The sequence below is a fragment of the Haliaeetus albicilla genome, chromosome 27 (assembly GCF_947461875.1).
Source record: "Haliaeetus albicilla chromosome 27, bHalAlb1.1, whole genome shotgun sequence".
NCBI classification, from domain to species: domain Eukaryota; kingdom Metazoa; phylum Chordata; class Aves; order Accipitriformes; family Accipitridae; genus Haliaeetus; species Haliaeetus albicilla.
Window position 1 is genome coordinate 19,428,239 of NC_091509.1, and position 21,155 is coordinate 19,449,393.

The following is a 21,155-nucleotide window of genomic DNA, read 5'->3' on the forward strand; positions in this document are numbered from 1 at the left end:
AAAGGACACCAGCTCCCTGATGGGACAGGGGTGTTCACAGACGGCACGGGGACTCCAGGCTCCTGAGATCTCCTTCCAGCTCAGTGTCCCTCCAGCTCGTCCTGGGCGAGTCACTTCAAACCTGCCCGCTTCGGCTTCTGCCTCTGGAAAGCTGTGCTGAGGATCCTTCCCTGCTCGGAGGCCGGGAGAATGAAAGCAATCCAAAGAGAAAAAGCACCGGCTAGATGCTAAAACCGAGTTTAGGCACCGCTGTGCAGAAGGACACCTTGGGAGAAGCACGCTTTGGCTCTGAACAAGGCTGGGAGCTGAGCACCCACACGCTCATGGCACTGATGGGGACACCAGCCACCCCTGCCCGGGGCCAGGAGCTCCCCGGGGCATCCCAGGTCCTGTCCGAGGCATCCTTTGCAAAGGATGGGGGATGACGGACGACCACCCGAACCCCACACAGGACCATCTGGGACTGCCCCAGCCACCCCTAACCCATCACCCGCAGGCACACAATGCTTGGGAGATGCAGCAATTGTGCATTCATCTTTTACCAGTGTTATTTATAAACAGACCCTTAACATAAAGCGTGACCAACAAAACAAACGGGGACATGCAACCTGCGCAAGCTTGAGCATCCACAGTGAAACTTCGAGATATTTTGTTACAAACACAGCTTGCTAATGCACTTAAAAGATTTACAGGAACCAATTATCACCCTTTCCGCCACCCACCGACATCAATTATTGCTCAAATTTAAGATGATGACAAAATGTTTCAGAAGCCACTTTATAAGTTGCTGTCTCTCTCCAGCGATGCTCGGCACTGACAGAGCTGTCCTGGAGCACTTCTGATGAAAGCCTCCTCGCTCCATCCAGCAGCAAAACTCTGAATATTGCTGGAAACTACTGCAATTACTGCGAGGAATTTATGGAAATAGCAAAACAACGACTTGACATAAAAACTGATTGTGCTGAAAAACCTGGAGGTAGAATGTCTAGAGCTTCTCCCGCTGATTTCCCACCCCGCTAATCTATACATTAACACGGCTTTCCTGCAATATCTGTTTCTATAAGGAGTTAAATAAGCTTAGCTTTCCCTTCCAGAGGCTCACGGTGTTTTCACCTCTGCCGACAACTTAAGGAACTGCCACCTGAAAATACTTCTGGATTTCCTTGCTTAAAGATAAACTTAAAGGCTGAGGCTATTTTCACACAAAATCAACCTGGATTATTTAAGATGCAATTATTATTCTTCTTCCTCCCCGCCTTCCCTTCAGCCGCCCCGTGCCACGGCACCCCAGCAAACCGCCGTGTCTCCCACTGCTTCAAGAGCATCCCAGCCGGCATCGCTGGAGGTATTTTCGGCAGGCGATGCCGTTTACCCAGGAGAAGAGCAGAAGCCCCGCGCATCCACCTCCGCCTCCCCGAGACCCGCGCCGTGCCGCTCAGCAACCCTCCGTCGGCCAGCCACGGCGGGCTCTTGCCTTCATCGTTTCTCATCGCCACCGTTTCTGTGGCTCTTTACCCCCCTGGGCTCGCCGACTTGCCCGTTTACACGGCAGGAGTTCTGCCCTCGCCTTAAATTGGGGTATGGAGCCTTATGTGAAGAGCAGCAGCCCACCAGCAAGCGCAAGCGTGGCACCTGCCTACGGGCAGCTCAGGCGAGTCCTCCCGTTGATACCAACGCCGTTAATCCAGATCAACGGCAGCGTAATTGAGAACAGCTTCCAGCCCTAAATCTGTTCCCGAGATACTTCCACGCTGTACATCAGTACCTCTATTAAATACATCTCTTGCTTGTAATATACCACCAAGTAGCAGAGGATTTGCTGGTTCGTCTATCCACGCAACCAAACGGGTCTGCTGCTGAAATGATTACTTGTGCAATGAGCTTATGATCTCGGCGGAGAACAAAGATCTCGGGCTACGCGCGGATGTTTGTTGCGGGCTGCAGCACAGACGTGTTATAAAACAGCTCCAAACTGGCAGGATTTCTTCAAAACAAGAAAAAAAAAAAAAAAAAAAGAAAAAATCCAAACAAACGGACCCTGAATTATTAACGGGCTAAGCTTGCACAAGCGATGAGCGGCAAGCAGGGTGATCCCGGGTGCGGGGGCATGGGGGGAAGGTGGTGGAAGGGCCATCGCTGCCAGCGGTCCCTTATAGCTGTGGGGAATGCACTTAAAACGGGGAACTGGGGCTGGTGGTTAAAGGAAATGGATCCCACTACAAAAAGGACAGGCTCTGTACATCCTCCCAGCTAGCCGGGGCTGGGGAGCATCCCTGGGGGGGGGACAGCAGCCCTTGGATCACCCCAATGGGGGGCAATGGTCCCCATTGTAGGGCTCCCTCCGGCCGGCTGCACCGGCGGGGAATGGGGCTACACGGTGGGGAATCGCTCTCGAAGTCGTTAAAATAACGGGAGAGCTTCAAGTGACAGATATTGGGGGGGCCCTGCACAGCGGATGGAGCCTGGCCACGGTGATGGGCACCCGTAGGGGGGTGGCACCTGCGTGGGGGCAGGTTCTGCCTGGGGAATGCCAGCGTGCTGCCTCGGGTAGGGGGGAAAAAGGGGCTCCCCGAATCCCGAAAGGACACGGTGGGATGGGGGTAACCTCGGACAGGGACTCCTGGCTCTGCCAGGGAGGCGAGGAGCCGCTCTCCGAGGCGTGCGTTTAACGGCAGCCTCTGCTCCATTGAGCACATCTTCCCCGGGGTTACTCCAGCGACTTCGGTTTACTCCACATCTACTTGACCAATCTCACCTCCGCCGAGGGAGGTATCATCTCATTAGTACACAGACATATCTCAAGTATGCAGTGATGAATTCCCCCTGGAGCTTCAAAAGCAATACATGTGACCTTTGCATGTTCCTGCCATAAAATACCAGGAACACCTCCAGCTCCCAAGATAGAAGCTGTGGTGGGCATATGTGAGCAGCATACACCATATGGATTAAGTCAAGGGAATACTTAGAAACTTCGACTCTGCCTTCAGCAAAATTGATTCCGGCAACGTTTTTTAGCAATTTCTTGAGGATTTTCCGTGTGTTTATGAAGTGCCGATCACCGCAAAGCGATAGTTCAGCCTTGGTCTTTGAAGTCTCTCTAGCCTTGCTTTTACAATAGCTTTGGATTTAGGGAAGATCACAAAATACAGCATAAAATGTTAATATAAAAACGACGACTTACGGCATGGCTCCTCTCTAAAAGGAAAGGCCTGTGCTGCCTGGAGTGGCATATACAGGAATCTGGCTCAGGGTCTCATTCAGACTCCTTCAGATCCACTTTTTTTTACTATCTCATATTGCAGCAGCAACAAATAAAACATTTAGGCATGCTGAAATACTGATTTCATCTCTAGTGCACAGAAGTTCTTTGAACACTACATTTCTACCAAGTACAGTAACAGCTACTGAGGTATCTTACTGGGGAGTTTAAAGTTATTTAAAGCTGTTTTACGTGTAAAACTTCTGCTTTTCAGAGCAATTCCACCTAATTGGGAGAGGAGCCGGCAGAGTGCAGAGAGCTGGAGCTATCTGGAGATTTATCTGATCTTGGTGATAAAATTCCATCCCTGGGGTGACCTAAAAAGGACTGGAAAAGGCATGTGCTACGTGGATCAATGCGCGCTAACGGCAAAGCGAGATGGATGATCTCATAGGTGTTTTCCAGCTCTCCTCCCCGCAGCTCCTCAAGAGCCAGTCAGAGATCAGGCTCCTTCTTTGTCATTAAATATTTTGGGAATGACACATTGTGCCCCTGGACTGCCCAGTGACAACAGCTCAGCCAAACACCCAGGAGGAATTTAAACTTCTGCCTATCTCTTGACGCTGGGAGATAACTCCTGACTTCTCCGAATAGGAGGAGGCTGCAATTCTCCAGTTAAATCATGTTAATGATCTCAGAGATTAGCAAAGCTGGTTTGGAAATCTCAGTATGTCATTAACGTCGAGGGCTTCTGGGAGAAAGCGCTACTTATGGACTGCCTTCAGACCAACCTAGGCAGGCGGCAATCTTCTGCCTTGGGCGGTGAAGGGCACCCAAAATCCCACCCCGCTGCCCCCGGCTACACGGCTTCTCCCATATGGGAAGCAGAGGGAGCGGAGCCTCCGCTCCGGCACAGCCCAGGAGGGTGAGCAGTGATAGATTTCCTGCAACAGTTTTTCTCTATGAGCACCCAAACCCCATCACTCCCACGGGCAGCAAAATGCATCCCGAGCAGCCCCGATGCCCCGCAGCCGCTGCGGTCCAGCTCCCCGGGCAGCACCAGGCACGGCCGGCGTGGGCGACGCGACCGTGGTCCCGCAGCCAGAAGTACCAGCATCCATCCCGCTCCTTACCTGCCAGACCCCCAGCTCACCGCGGTGCCGGGGATGGGTTATTAATCAATGCCACATGTTTTTCCCTTTCAAGTCACTAGAAAAAATGCACTAGCCCTCGCACAGCTAGAGGAGTGGGGAGGGCTGGGGGATGGGGCGAGATACCAGAATCCTTCGGGCTGAAGCCATACCCGCAGTGGATTTCACACGCCAAACGCTGGTTTTCAAAGCTACTCTCTCCCCAGCATATTTTAGGCTCAGCCAGTAATTACAGTGCTCTTTCAGCAACAGAAATGGGCTGGAGAATCAGCTGACGGACAGTGAGGCTCTTTGCATTACCACTGCTGAAATCCCCTGGGTTCCTTATTACCGTCTCTAGTTGGTTACAGCAGGAGGGCTCAGGGGCTTCGTCAGAGACCGGTGCTGTACAAACACCTCCTAAGGACCGTCCTTGAAAAAGCTGACTGGCTGATAAATGACAAGGAGCCGGAGGAAAAAAAAAAAATGCATCTCGTTCAAAATTCCACAGAGGGTGAGCGGCAAAGCATCGCCTCTGTCCCGACATGGGGTTCAGGGTGTGCTCATTGGGATGCTGCGACGCCAGCCCACCCAACGCACCTGCAAGGAACGGGGCTACCGGGGGTAGATAGCTGTGAGGATGCTCAAGCTCCCCTCCTAAATCCAACACATTCCCAAGGCAGCACCGCTGGCAAAGCCGCCCCTCTCCCCCAACACGCTCCAGTTTGGCACGTGCCAGCCCAAAGGTGACGTGCCGCTCGCAGCCGCAGGGGACAGCCAGCTCCCGTCTCGCCTCAACCTTCCAGTTACCCATCAGCATGGGAGCTCCGCATCTGAAAGCCATTTAAGACATTGCATTTGTAACCTAATACTTTGAAGAAATAATAAAGCGAGCCAAATTTAACCCAACTGAGCTGCAGAAGCCAAATCTCTGCCTGCTGCCTTTCTAGAGACTTCTGAAATCCGTACAAGGGGGAAGTGGAAATAGAGACAACCCTTCTCTGGAGCCCAGAGACACCTCTGACGGCCACCCAGTTGCGGAGACAGCGAGGGAAATGCAGCAGGAGATACAGCGAAAGCACGGTGGTAGTCAGAAGGACGTCCAGTGTGGTACAATCCGGTTTCTTGATGCAGTAACGGCAGCTCTGTTGTGTTAGGAAGGGTGGATCCTCTGCAAGGTACCCGAGCAGGACCTAGCCACTCCGCTTTGCCCAGGAGCACCTTCTGCGCTGCCCAAGGACTTGACTGTAGCTGCTGGTATTTCAAAACCTGGGTGTGCTAATGACAGAGCTGAGGCTGCTAATACAGGACCAGTTAATGAGGGCAAAGCTGACTGCGATTTGCTAGTGATACTATGGGCTCCACAACACCGAGATTATGGGAAATCCAATATACAGGATACATATAACAGATAATTAGCCAAACTCTAAAAGCAGCCTCTACAACTTTCTCAAGGTCCCAGAGATCATGGTAACAAAATTTGCTTGTAAATCACAAGTACATCAGAAGAACAGAGATCTTCTGCCACCCAGATGAGCCAATGTGGTGCCCAACATCTGAGCTCATTTACGCTCCGTGCAAACTTACTGACCTAAATCTTATTGCAATCTTACTGAATCTTGCTGCAGCTCTTAGCCGGCAGGCTGTGAGACTCAGCACAACCTTCCTGCTCGGCGGTGCACAATCCCGTCTGCTCAAGCACTTGATAACATACTTTGTCCCACCCTCGAAAGACCTTTGCAACGGGGAGTAATGCTTCACGTAGGCACACTTCAGCTTTCACTGACCTCACAAGGTGAATGTTTTATGGCGTTGTTATTCTTACCTGCGTCGCAGCAGCCACACCGCAGCAAGCCTTACCTAACAAGGACTGGAAAATCCCTCCACGGTCTGGCAGGACTACACACCCACATGTCTGTGCCAACAAACGTGCCCAGCAGACCATGCTAAGCACTAGTGCCAATGGTCAAATTCCAAGTCCAGGTACTTGCACTCAACCGAAATGCACTAATGGATTTTAAGAATGTGCAGTGATATAACAGCAAGCTACATTACGCTGTGATATTTAGAGACACTTGGGAACGGAGAGACAACCCAGGAGCAGCATTTCTGAGAATACACATTTTGACTAGGAAAGCCTCTTCCCTCTGACTCCACCTGCCCGGCTGGAGAAACGTTGGAGAAGTGCTTTCAGATCTGGCCAAAGGAAGAGGAGTCAGGTTCAACACACCCATCCTGACCAACACCTCCTCCTGCAGCCCAGATGCTGCAGGGATCAGTATGGGAGTTGATGATGGTCACACAATCAGAGCATGGCCATGAGGGATCTGGGTCTATCAGTTCTTCTGCGAATCAGACCCCTGCTCCACAGGGCATGCTGAACTGTTCCTACCGTCATCTGGTTTGCCCCATTCTTCTTGCACCACATCCCAAAAGCCCTATGTGAGCGAGAAGCGTTGAGACAGATACACTCAAGGTCCTGCGCTGTGGCAATCCACATGATCTCTTTCGGAGAGCCTTAAAGAAGATTTCTTCTTCAAGGCCTTTTGTTCCACAATTACTTAAAAAGCCTTAAAAATGCCCACTCTGGGATGCCCAGGCAAGGAGAAAAACAACAGCAATACTCACCCATCTCCTTGAGCTCCATATTAACAAGTTCCAACCAGCAAGCATCGAGCTCATCCAGGTCGTAGCGGCTCACTCCTTGCAAGTAAGTCCTTGTAGCTTCCGAAATCTCAGAGCCAGGCAGGCTACTCGGTGAAACCTGTGAAGGCGAGTTCTCCAGCTGCGGTATGATCCTGGAAGAAAAGAAGGAGAGGTTGAGAAAGAGCTACAACTCGCAGAAGTATCCCACTTCTTGCCATGGAGGGTGCGACCACACTGTGCACAAACCTGAATCGAAGAACAAAAACAAGCCCAGCAAAATCAAAGGGGTTTTGTGCACTCGGGTGTTGTCTCCTGTGCCTTGGACGCTCTGAGGACCACAACTTGGGCACAAGCACTTTCCCAGAGACTGCTGGTCTGGGCACCTTATGTGGTGGTTTGAGTCGGGATGCATCAAAACAAGCCGACTTTCAGGAAACGCTGAGCACAGCCTGGCTGCCAGCTCCCCTTCCTGGGACCTCAAACCCGGAGTTTGTGCTTTTCCCCGTGTCCCAGAGAAAAGCAGCACGGAGAAGCAGCACCGTGGCAGCATCGCTCCAGCATTGCGCCCACCACCTTGGGCCAGCCCGCATCCCACCACGGCATGGCTCCGGCTCCCACCAGGCTGGCTTCCTAAGCAGCACCATGCCCACCCGCCTTGGGCCACGATCAGGAGGGGAACGAGCGGTCTGGGAATTAGGAATTTGGTTTTTAGCCTGTGCCTCCATCTGCCTCAGTGTATTCTTCCCTTCAGAGTAGTGGTATAACAGCAATCCCTTCAGAAATAAAACTGGCATCAGTGCCGCACGCAGGCTTTACCACCACATCTCATTCTTCCTAAACGCCCACTGATGTTTTTCAGTACAAACCAGCCCGTGCCCTGCACGGCTCCACGCTGCAGAGCAACCCCAGGGAATCACCGAGCGGGCGGCTCTGCGCCGGGCTCTCCGCAGTAACATGCCCGGTCTTCAACAGTTCTCCAATTCCCCCTCACACCATGAGAAATTAAACCATTTTTCCACTTTGTATGGCTCCTTTCTTCCTCCCCACCTTGCACTACCACCAGCCTGGTAAGCAGCCTCCTCCGTGCTCGCATTCCCGAGTCAAATAACTCGACCTACGGCTACAGCTGCTGTCATCAACCTCATGTTGCTCCCCCTGGCATTAGAGGGCTGTTTCTCCCCATGGGGGGCTCGTGGAGAGGCTCATGCAGGAACACCACATCAGGGCAGAAATAGCCTGTTTGGGAGAAATACACTTTCCTGCCTGTGAAACCGGGAAATCTGATCTGGAAAGCACATGCAAGCACAGGACCGGGGTCGTTACGAGTAGTGATGCTCCTGCCCAGAGCCAGTGGTCCTGCTGGCGATGGGGAGACCACGGCACTGACCCATCCCTGCTCCACGGCCACAAAGGGGCATCCCACACCCTCAGAAAGCCAGGATGCGCCCGAGTCGTGGGATAAACACAAGGACAGGGCTAAGGCAAGGGCTTCTGCTCATCGCGCTGCCATCTCAGCCACGCCGGGGATCAAGCTCCTTCCCCCCTGCGGGCAGGAGGGCGGCACGCAGGCGCCGGGTTTGGCACCACCGCGCGCTCTGCGCCCTGCGAATACGAGACTCTTGGCCCGGTGGATGAATTTAAGCGCAATGCTCTGCCCTAGTTACGTTCGGAAACTTGAGCCAGCGGCAGCTGAACGCCTCCTCCCCGCTGTGCCCTGCCCCAAGCGCTCAGCAGGAGCTGAAGCGTCTCCGGAGGTCTCCCCAGTTCTCCCAGTGCTTCCCCTCTCACCCGGTCCAGGACCTGACTGCAGGAAAGATGGGTTATAGTTTGGTGACCAGAAGCTGCCCAGCTCTGCTTGCTGCCCTCTCCCCGCTGATGCCGGCTGTCTTGGCTGGGTTCTCTGCTTCCAGCCCCATTGCACCAGTCGACTAATGGGCTCACGCTGACAGCCGGTCCCAGCACAGGTCCGTGGCGACTTTCCTTTACCTACAGCAATAGTTTTCCCATTCACCTATGGAAATTAACTCTTTACATGAGAAAAATGAGGTCCAATGGATGCAATGGTCCGAATACTGATACCAACAGTGACTCCTCCAGCCATTAATTCCCCAGAAGCAATTACTACCAGTTTACTGGGGCACAACAGAGATCGGATCCTGGTCCTGGGCTGCTCAGATGAGATACCCTGGGGAGTGGATACCTGCACAGAGTGGGTCGGGCATCACCTGCAGGCAGAGCAACCCCTGATTTAAAACATCCTCCAGCCCAGCCCTGGCTACCAAGCCCCATGTTGCAGGCAGGGACACCTTCAGCATGCCACAGACTTTAGTGCCGCATTCAAACCGTGCTGGGCAGCACTTTGGCAGGCTCGGCAATGGACAACATCCCACGATGGTCTGCGAGATTTGTTCCGAGCGCTCTCTGATCACAACCACAGGGACAGGGAAAGGAACTGCTTCATCTGCTGCACACTCCCTGCACAGAGAGCGAACAGGCGCTGCCTGTCAGCTCTTCTGCCTTTTCTTGGCAACTCTGCGGCAATATGCATGACACTTGCCATGCACACGTCAACAGTGTCATGCATAATGACATGCAAGCAGAGGACGAGCTGGAAATGAAAAGCAGCCTGTGGTGCCAGCTGACAGATCTCTGCGAAGTTGGGAGCTGGAGCTCGCTGCAGTATTTGCACAGCTCACGTTTCCTCCCCAAAATACCACCTCCCGGCACAAATGTCAACACAGAAAGACACTGCGAAGAAACAAACAAGCAAACACAACCCGCTGCAGCACATCATCCCCTTCCAAGCAGCTTCTCTGCCGTGCAAAGCCTGAGGATCCAATTCTGCTCTTGCACCAGTGCCAGCTGGGAAGCCCGATGGCCCCTGCAAGACTTTTATCTGCCTTCTGTCCCAATACGTAAGTTAATGTTGGAGCATCAAGTGCCTCGTGCTCTGTGATGTGCCCGGGGCAAAGCCATCGTGCCCATCACATAATCAGCTGAACCATGGTACCAGATGTTCCAAGGTCTGTAAGCACCGAGGGAAAAAATTTGTGCACAGCTGCCCTCGGGAACAGGGGACCCTACCTGCCTCGCCCAAGGTTGAGAAGGAAATCTGTGGCAGGGCAGGAAGATGAACCTGGAGCTTCTCCGGACCCAGACATTTAGTTTAATTGCTGCCCTTGGCAGTCACGACCTTTGGAGGCACTTCCAGAGCCACCAGCAGAAGAAGCAATAATTTGGTTGCTCGGAGAAGGAAACATCGAGAAAGGCGTTCATTTTGCCTCTTTTGCCTTACCTTCCCCATCAGTAAACTGAAAATAAAGATGTGTCCCCATGCCCTGAGGACATCTCCAAATTTCAGTTCGGGATCTGAAAATAACCCCATGAAAAGACAGCTTTCAGTCCCCAGATTTTAAAACGAGCTCACTGTAATCTAGGACAGGGCTTGGGGATTCAGTAACATCTGTATTTAATGCAGACAGCAGTAATAACAGTGAAACTAGGCACGCTCCGGTCAGGCTTCAGGACTCTCATCTAAGGAGTTCCCAACCCCCTAAAATATACAGAAGTCACTGGTACAACGTGAGTTGGTCCAAGAAGGACCGAACCTCTCCTTCCCACGAGCCCAGGTCCAGCTCAGCTTTGCAAAGCTCCAAGCCCTCGGTGGATGCTCAGGCAAGCTGGGCACAGCGGTCTTATAAGGGAAAGCTCGGAGCTGTTGAGAAAAAACCAAAAATCCTCCAACCGCCATGAGCGTTCCTGTTGGAAAGAGCTGCCTGAGCGGGCACAGGGATGGTGCCTTCAGCCTTCGTTAAGCCGAGTTACACAAGCCGCTCGCCGAACAGCCGCTGCAACAGGTGACAGTGTGACACGGGGCCAGCCGGGGATGCTCGGGGCAGCGGGAGAAAGGAGCTGCTATTTTTAGCCTGGCATAAAAGTGCAAAGATTAATGCTCTGTGTACGTATCAAAGGAGCGGCCTGAACAGGTCATTTACTGTATTGACAGCCACCGAAACGCACTTAGGCCGATAAGGATGCTGACGGTGCCTGGAGAAATCTCTTTGGGTTATCTATAACGCGGTACATACGATACCACCCGCCGAGAGCCGACGCGTTCCCGGTGCGGCCAGCGTCCACGACGCGGTGCCTGCCCAAGCCCCGCCGTGTGTGCGCAGCCTCTGCCGCCTTATTGCAGGTTATCATCTCGTGGAAAAGGATTTTTGCTGAACCCAATGCTCAGAGACGGGAGATGAGTGACTCTCCCCGGTCACGCAGCCGAATGCTACCAAACCGCCCCAAAACTTGGATGGGTGTTTAGACTCTCGGGTCCTGGCTTTGCGCAGACGCTGGTGATGCAGAGATCGCGGGGAGCTCCACGGGGTCGCTGATGATAACAGCACTGCTGGCACAAAAGCTCGGTGTTCTGCCCTTCCTAACACTGCGCCGTTAAATGGGAGTTTGCTTTGGTTTAACGGGAACCGGAATTTACAGAGCGACTCTTTGCTTCTCACCACATCACTGATGATGAAGATCAAGTTAATTAAGATACAAAGATCTAACGGCGTGCTCCACATGCTCGCTGGCGCTCAGTTAAAAGGTTTGAAATGTGCCAACGCAGCGATGGCAGGTGCCTCCCCCTGTTTGGAAACACATTCTGGGGAGGGCTGATCAAGTGTTGCAGCACTTGGTTACTGCAGCACCGCGCTGCCTGCACAGCTCCTATCTCACTGCAGTTTGCTTCCGTTAGCAATTATTAGTCCTATACGGAATAAGTATTAATAAGAAATGTATCTTCTAAAGAGAACCACTAAACTTTACTTCTGGAGTTTCCTCTTCATGGGCAGGACCCTGTGCCCCCTCACTGATCCAGAACCACGAGCTGGCATTCCCTGGAGTTAATTCTGACTTGGGGATGCTGGGACACGTTCATGCCGTGTTCTTGCCATTTCAAGTATCAGCAAACAGAGGAGGTCAGAAATGAAGAAACTGCACCAAGAAGGCACCTGGCTGAGAACTTCTAACCCCAAGCCTGTTGTCCATAACCAAGTGAAAAGATGAAAAAGGAAAGACATCCCAAATGGTCCGCAGCCCCCTGAGCCCCTTGGCATGAAACCTCCGAGACCAACACAGCCATGGAGGAGGGAAGTGCATCAGCCAGAGCCTCCCAAGGCGATGCCCACGCCGGGGGGACGCTGTGCCCCCCAGTCCCAGGAAAACAAACGCAGCCATCGAGACCTTACCCACAGATTCCGCACACCCAGCGATGGCCAGACCCAGTGAGGCTGAAACCTCACATAAGATACCTAATCGGAAAACAAAAACTCCAGGTTTGGATCTGGCTCCTCTTACGCTGGTTTGCTACTGACATAATTTTATGACTTTAGCGTAGCTAAGGCTGATTTGCACCGGTGGGAGACAAGACTCCAGAGCCAAGTCTGCACCTCCGTAGGGACAGCAGTGCCTTTCATTGGGACACTTTGCCCTGCCGGGTGGCTTTGAGCTGTGTCTCGAGCGGTGCTGATATGTGCTGCCCAACAGCACCTTGGAAATAACTATTTTTTTCATACAGCGAACAGCTTGTATAACCCTACAAAGACCTGCTGGATGCCTGGTCCAGATCAAACCCCCGACTCTTCCACAGTACTTAGTTAAACACGAGGTTTTTACGGCTCGCAAACAATTCAGCAAACCGTACGAGAGGCTGTGCCTGCTCCTGTGAGCATCCCTCCCACCCCGAGGGGTGCAGGAGGCTGCCAGATGCTGGGGCTCACATGGGACACCCCGAGCCTCTGGGAAGACCAAGCAGGACACGATGCCTGGAGGTGCGCAGCCTCCCCGTCGATTCCTGGATTTGCTTTAGCGGGTAAAATCATGTTCCTAAAAAGCAACCCATTCCTCCCTGACACATGCTAACACACCTGCAAAGAGCTTGTCGGTGTTCAGATATAAAGATCAATGGCTGCAGAGACAGTTGCCTTGGGCTAGGAAAAACAGTGGAAGGAAGAGATCCTACGATTTAACACAAAAGAGCAATCCTTTGGAAAAACCCATACCCTGATTTACAGCAATACAGAAAACAGACCATGCTGTGCACCCCTCCTCATCTACAATAACATCAAGAAAACTGGAGCCCGAAAAGCTGTAAGCTTTGTGCTGCCCAGACACACTGCAGTGGAGATGCAGCTAGAAAAAGGGAAAAAAAACCATGGAGTGCCCTCGCCAGTATCTCCTGTCCATCTCCCGCTGGGCTCTGAGAGCTGGGCTTGGCAGGGACATCATCAGCGCTTCGCAGGAACAGGGCTTAATCCCCCTGGAAACATCCACGTTTCCAAATAGCTGCTCAGTGGAACAAGAAAAACCCAGGCTGGGTGACGAGGATGTCTGCACACGTGCCACCAACTCACACAAATCTGTGGTGATTTTTGCATTACGTACTAATATTCTTCACATCCCAGGTTCGGGCATCGGTGATCCCATAGGAACCAACCCTTCCTTTTTATTTCTAGTCTTGTTTTTTCAGTTTTCCTCTCCTATTCCAGCCTCGGGCATGGTGGGGAAGATGCAGGACTTCTTACCTGCTTCAGGATGGCAAGACATCGCCCGTGGTGCAGGACGTGGGTGATAAGGGATGCCAACCATCGCTGCCGGGGCCGTGGCGGGCAGTAGGTACCCGGAGGAGTCTGGCAAGAAGCAGGTACATGCTGGAAGAGATGGTTTTCTGACGATTGGTGAAAATACCTGTTCCTCACCCTCGGCGAGAGCCAGCGGCACAGCCATGCTGTGCCCTAGCATCTGCCTTGGCGTGGGAGAGCGTCCGCATCCCCTCCTGCTGACAGCAGCAATGCGGCCGCCCAGGCACTCCCTTGATTTTTCTTTTCTCTGAGAGAAGGCAAGAGTCAAGCTCTTAATTACCTCAATTACCAGTTTTCCCATTTCCCTTTATCCGTACCGAAGGGCTTATGTTGGCTTGTTTAGAGAATTTCCTGCTTTTTAAAAAAATAGAAGTAGTCAGGTAAACTGCAAAAGCAGTGCTAAAAAATTCATTACCGGGGCATTTGTGAGGCTGAGATCTCATCAGCCCAACTTGTTTGCACTGCCCTGCCGTCTCCATCGGGGCCAACTCCTGCACGAGCAGATCTCCACAGCACAAGAGGAATTTCATGCGTCTTCAAGGGTTTTTCCCGTTCCCCCAGAGTTTGGGTGCTTTAGTTATTCATCCCTAGACTCGGTTCAAAGAGGGTGACACATGCTTAGCCCCAGGCTGCATCAGCCCCGGCATGTTCCAAATAAATGGTGATGGTGACACAGGAGCATCCCTGCAGCCAGGGACCCTGTGTAGGGCATGACCAACCAACCCAACCAAACTGGGTCTGCAAGAAAAGCAAGAACGTGCTCCAAAAAGCCCCAAACCACTTCTCTCAACCTAAATTAGAGCAAAAGAGTCTTAGGTAGCAAGCAGTGTGTTATGAAGCACATGGAGAAGGCAAGATCCTGAGCTTCTGAGGCTCCGTGATGTGCATGGGGTGTTGAGAGAACAGAAAGTATCGCGCATGACCCTGGGTTGTGGATGGAAAGCGTCACGAGACTGGGGTGACCCGCACCCCAACGGGGAATGTCTCAAATGCACCAAACTGGGCAGGTGGCAGAGGATAAATAATGCCAAAGCAGGAAATGAAAACACTACAAAAACAAACGGCATTGCCTGAAAGTTCATTAGTACAACATAGGTGCATTACAGAGACTCATTATCCTATTACAGCAACACAAGGATTTTCTTCATCTCAAAAATACCTTAAAAAAATTCAAGCAGAAACCTCTTCGCTGGACCCTGAAGTTTTACTCGAGTAAAAAGCCCATGTCTACTGAAAATAAAAAAGAAACTGTGCGCTGCTGAAGAGCACGGCGGGGACCACGCTCCCCAAATGACACTGTTCTTGGGGAAAAAACCATGGGCTGGGGGAACAGCTTCTCGAGGGTGCCACCGAACAGCTCGGAGAGCAGCGAGGTGCCCTGGCTCTCTGCCCTGCGAGTGGTCTCCAACACCATCCCCACCTCCCCCCTCACCCCAAAGTGACCCCCAAAGCCCTAATTGTGCCCCCCCAGCCCCTACGGCGGAGGACGCGGTGCTGGGAAGGATGGACCTGCCCAGCTCCACGGTGGCACAACGGCTTTACCTGCGGCTGAGCACCGTCACTGAGCACCCAACTGCACCAGACCCCCAACCATGAGATAAGTCCCTTCTCGCCGATGCACAGCGAGGTGGCTGGTGGGTTCTGTTGCCCTCCTTAGCCCGAGCACTCCGGCAAGGCTCCGATGGTGGGACCGCACACATTCCCATTGCCGTTACTGGGACCGGCGTCTGCTGGTGATGTGCCACCACCGAGATGCCGCAGCTCTCCCCGCACCGCCACGGCGAAGCATCACGGGGGCAAAGCCTCCGCCGAGTGCCAAACCGTTTGCAGAAGCTCGATTACGCTGAAGAAGCATTTACTCCTTTATTTACCCAGCCAGCCGGAGACACGGCATTTAAAAAAAGTATCTGTATCAATCAAGGGCTCATTTAAACCAAGGGCTGAAAATTGGGATCAGCCTGAAAAGCACAACAAACCTGAGGCCATTAGTCTGAAAGTGGTTCTCAAGGGCACTTGAGGAAAAGGAGTAAGTGGACCCCAACACTCTCGAGGATCACATCTATCCCTGAAGAAGATTACGCAGTAATAAAATACACTCAGCAAATTCCCATGGTTAATCATCTCTGTAAACGGAATGCTTCACTTGGCTGAAGGGAGAAGGCATTTTTTTCTATATGCTCCCTTTTAATATACTAGATAGAAATAATTAATCCTGCGTAGCGTTTCTCTTCCGAAAATACTTATTACAATGAAGGCTTTAGTCAGTCATCTTTTCTTTACCCACGTTCCAGTCTAAGTTAGTCTTGTCCAGTGTCCATAAATAAATCAGCTTAGGAAAGTCAGTGGAAAGATAACTCTGCCAGCAACCTTCAGCAGATGCCGATACCGTTCTTACCACCAGCTCCGCTCACAGGGGAATTCTCCTGCAGCACATGATGACTTTAAGAAAGCAATTTAAAGGGATGATTTTCATTTTCTGTTTATTAAAATAGTACCTATCAGGCCATTCAGACCAGATGCCCAATCTTCTTATGAACTTAAACTAATAGATTTTATAGGCGCTATTGCTCCTTGATAGCAGAGCCGAATTTACGATGTTAGAAAAAGAGCCTGGTGGCGTAAGGGCGAAGGACGGGGTTACAGATGGTGGTGGATGGTCACAGTAATGAGCTGCAACCCACAAACACAATTTTGTGACCCTCAACGTACCCAGGCCCAGATTTACCGACCATGTTACCCCTACTTATTCCACTTTTATGGCTTCTAATAAAGTCTGTAAAACCATGAGCCAAAAACTACACTCCCAAAGCTGGGTTCAAAGAAGAAAGGGAACGCCAAGAAGATATTAAATGGGTTAGGTTTTAAATTAACTGGCCTGATGTTTAGCCCTGCATGCAAGCTGGCTGGACCAGCTGGATGAGCCTAAAAGCATCTTTAGGATCCCGGTCTTGGTGGTAACGGGTGCCTGTGCACTTCACCACTCCCCTCCTCGACTGAAGATGCTCCAGGTAACATCGGGAGCACCCCGGTCACCAGCGCAGGGTGCTCGAGGGACCACTGGTCCCCAGCATCTGCCAGCACGTCCTCCTGTGTGATGGAGCAGAGAAAGAGCTGGAGGTGGCCGGTCCCAGGGAGGAGAGCAGTGACACAGCATGTCTCAACGGGCCACTGTCACCAAACCCTTTTATTTTAAAATAAACAAGAACCTCAACAGAATTAAAGTCCTGTTTCAAGCTGGCACTGCTGGGACCGCTTTGTGCAGAAAAGTAAGGATTTGCAGCATTTCCTTATTGACTGTTGGAGCCAAAACCCCTCAAGATTTGGCAATGGCTTCTGCAAATCCACAAAAATTCATACGTACATAACAGAGCGGCTGCGGGCACAGGGCTCGGCCTGGGGGTCAAAGGTGGGTCCGGGAAGGGGAACCGGCGGTGGCTGTCTGGTCTGGTGGCCGTTTGTAGGCTATGCTCATGTCAGGGGCTGTAACAAGCACAGTTCTAGCAAAAAAAAATTGATGGAGGTAACATCAACCCTTCCCGTGTACATCCGTGCTCGAGCAAGCAGCCCGCTGCAACCCTGCGGTTCATCACCAGCACTGCTGATGGGCGCGATGGATGGCTGCGCTGGCACTACCCTCTGCTATAACCTAAACCTTCCGTGAACTGCTTGTCCTGAAAACCTACGCAGGCAGTAAACACTTGGTTCAGCTCTGAAGCTCTCACTTGGCTTCTTGTTGCTGTTTTAGGAGAACAAAGCAGCAGGATTTGGCCCCGGGAGCATGCACCGAGCTCCTGTAACAGGAGCAGCCGTGCCCAAAAGGCACCCCCTGACCGTGCAGACATGGGTGGCCAACGCTCGGCCCCATGAAGGTCCCTTTGTGTTACCCAAGTGGCACTCGGGATGCTCAGGAAGGGGTTAACGCTGCTTGCAGCAGTGTCCTGCCCTCCGGGTACCAGCAGCCAGTGAGTGTGGCTCCGGGTGACGTAATGCCTGGGTGGCTGCGCAGGCTGCACACCCCAACCCTCCTGCACTGGAGATGTGTCAGGGACCCCGGGATGCGTCAGGGACCCCGCGATGCTTCAGGGACCCCGGTGTCCTCTGCCAGGCAGGGACCAGCCCAGGACAGTGCAGCTCAGCTACACCCACCATCCCTTTAGCTGTTGTTTTTCCCAGCTGAACTCAGGACATTCGGCACTATCCAGTGAATATTAAAAACGGTCATTATCAGCTTTTAAAACATCCCCAGCGATCAGGAGCGTACAGCGACTGGTGCCGCGCAGCTCCGCAGCCCCGGCACCATGCACGTGTCTCGGCTGGGAAACTCCTTTTGGCTCCGGGACCAGCCAGGGTCTCGCTGTTTGCCTTTGGAAATCCCCCTGTGACAATCCTATTTCTGTGCAAAATGTTAAGGACGGGGTAGGGTGGCCCCTCACGTGGTGCTGGCAGTTGAGGATTTATACAGGCAGGTTCTGGAAGTTTTACAGAAATGCAGCTGAAGGTCCAAATCGCAATTAACAGGTGCAGTAAGAAAAAGGCTCCGTTTTCCCCTCACAATCTAAAATCTCCTCCAGTAACAGCCTGTAACCAGAGTGGGTCCTTCTAGGCCTCTGGAATAATGTAATCCTCTAAGGAGAAAGTGATTCACTCTTCTTTGATGTGATAAAAAGAGGAAAACAAGTGAACAGGAGGCACTAAACAGCCATCTTGTTAAATCCAGACAGCTTTTCCAATTTCGTTTCTGAGCTGTTTATCACCATATAAAAAGGCTGATACTCAGAAGACTAGATAAAGACCAGAGTGTTGATGTCCCTGTCTTTCTCACGTTTATACTCCAGCCTAAATCTCACCGAGATTTAGCTCAACAAATGAATTATTTAAGTCTCAACTCTGATTCAGTGCCCAGAAAATCATTTCAATGTAGACCGGAGAAGGGACCTGGTAAAGAAGCGTTCGGGTGCAGCGTCGGGAAATTGCAGAGCAGCGTCCGCCTTCCCGAGGTGGAGGAGAGGACGGGCACCATTTCACAGCGGGGTTCATCTGCACAACTTCTGCGCAGAAGAAAACCACGGCTGCACGGACAGACAGCGATGGCCAGGCAGCGGTTTGCTGGTGGGCTGGCTGGAACAACAAAACGCAGATGTTTTTCTGGTTGACTAGACAAAAGCAGTGTCTGGGCTGAGAGCAAAATACACACATCATTTTCGGTGCTGTGCAAGGATCCTTCTTCGTATTCCTTTCCCCCTTTTCTCTCTCGTCAGCCTTAACGGCGGCATGGAAGGCAGCAGGAGGGGGCTCTGACCCGCTGCTGGGAGGAGGCACAGCCCCTGCTGCTCCTCTGGCTCTGAAAACCAGCAAAACACGGCAGAAACGACCCCAGGGCAGCTGCAGGGGATGCTCAGGCGGCATCTGCTCCCCAGGGGTGACCCAGGCAGAGCCAACGCCAGCGCCAGCACCCATGGGTGCTGCTCTCCTTCTCCCAGAGCACCACTGACCTACCTGGTGGCCCTTCAGGGACCTGTGTTGCACGCCAACCTTCTCCAAACCCAGCCAGCAGGCTGCTAGGATTCTGCTCGTTTCCATTTAAGCAATATATATATCTTGGAGTTGCTACTAGGGAAGGCAGGGACACTTGAGTGTATGTTTTCTGGATATAAAAAGACGAAAAATGTTGCTTCTTCATGTAACTTAAGCCAAGCTACTAACGTTAAAGCATCTGGAATTAATTACCTCAGCCAGATAATGTTTCCACTGTTATTTCAGTAACGGAAACAGCTCCACTCGTATTTGTGTCCATCTACTATCGGGGACCAGAGGCAGAGGCTGCGAGCGACGGCTGCAGCCCTGCACCTGCCATGCTCTGAGCAGGGGCTGCAGGCACGAGTCGCAGCAGATCGGGAATTGGCCAAATCCCCCCATCCCTGCTGCCAACGGAGCTGAGCATCGGAAAGCTCCCAATACAGATGGGGGCACAAAGATGACCATTCCTGTGATGAGCACAGTGCCAGCGCACGGGTCTCCTTACAGAAAACCAACCCAATGAAAGCAAAGCTTTGAGGAATTTGAAAAGGCAGCATCCAGCCTTTTTTAATGTGCTTTGAATCACTGCACCAATGCTGAACCCTGAAACACATGAGAACGGTTTTGACGCTGAGTCACTTGCAGCAGCGCACAGCCCATCCCACAAAACCGGGAGGGATCCGTCTGCCTCTTGCACCATCCACGTACTGCTATGCAGCTACACTTGTCTTGGTGCATTTTCCAGATCCTCTTCAAGTGCACCAAAAAAAAACACCTGCCAGCTCTCCTCCACCTCACCACGGTCCTGGGAACATGGTAAAGCTCACTTTCTAGCAATGCAGGCTTCTCCTAAATTCAACGGGATTATAGCCACGACAGCACCAAGAACCACGCAGCTATTCCTGCTGCCAGGCTGTCCTGCTCCTCCCATCACTCTGAAGAGCACTTAAGAGTAATAGTTTCTTGTATTGTTCAATCGGGACGCAAGGTGCACTAAATCACTAAGAGGTGATTTAATTACTGCTGCGGTTGCAAGCAGCAGCAATCAGATCTGCTAGGGTTTGCCCGACTATACACTAAATTCATGGTTCTGGATGGAGAGCGGAGGTGATGGAGTGAGATGTGGAGGCTCCTGAGGCTGTACCAAACCAGAGTCTGTCCTGAGAGCCATAAACCTTGTTACACAGCCGCAGGAAATCAAGCCTCCTCATTCTATACATTTACTGCTGAAATACACTTGACTTTCTGTGAGCTTGATCCAGTATAAACCACAGGCATCCACTGGGAGGATTAGCAAACATTCAAAATAGAAGTCCAAGTGGCTCGGTACTAGGTAAGAACAGGCTGGATTAACACGTTTCCCGTAGCAAGCTAATAAAGGTGAGGGCTTGCTGAAAGCCCACACGAGAACTTGTCAAGCAGACTGTAAACCAGAAATGATTACAAGTAACAGACGAAGTAAATCACGCTTAGTCCTTTGCGGGCAACGGGCACAAACCAACAACCCTCTGCAGCGCCGATACCACCTTTTGCACTGCCCAGGTCCTCTGAACCAGAGAACCGCTGCTGCCACGGACGCGATTCACCCCATCCTAAATCAGGTATCTCAAAGACCGGCAGGACAGACCACCCTGCAAACGACCCGTCCCTCCCCGCTGCTTGCCGGGAACAAGGGCTGCCTGAGCAGATCCGACTGGAAACCTCCCTTTCCCAGTGGCACGGCTGCAGAGGGAATTCGCTGATGTTACATCACTGGGGGTTTTTTTTCCTGCCCTGGATCAGCGCCACCGGCCAGCCTGTCCTCGCCGCGGGCAGGCGTCACGGCGGGGGTCCCCGGGAGCGTGCGGAGCATGCAGGCAGCAAGCTTCCCTCTCCCCACGCTCCCATGTCCCAGAGCTTGTGATCTAAACATTTAGGCCTAGGGCAGTTGGGATTTTTATTTCTTTTGATCAGAGCAGAGTCTCAGATCTTGAAAGGGAAGCGTACACGTATTTCTGAAGCATACCAGAATCCAGGCGTATTTAAGGGCAG

General features: G+C 52.1%; 1 protein-coding gene across 6 annotated transcripts in view; it reads right to left on the bottom strand.

Annotated features, from left to right (window-relative positions):
- The window catches only part of JADE2 (jade family PHD finger 2), an 85,403-nt gene that overhangs the window by 33,587 nt on the left and 30,661 nt on the right, over nt 1-21,155 (bottom strand). For all 6 annotated transcript variants that reach the window (XM_069772458.1, XM_069772454.1, XM_069772456.1 and 3 more), the window contains one exon: nt 6,958-7,127. In XM_069772458.1, the coding sequence (XP_069628559.1) occupies nt 6,958-7,127 (170 nt within the window). The remainder of the gene's footprint in view (nt 1-6,957; nt 7,128-21,155) is intronic.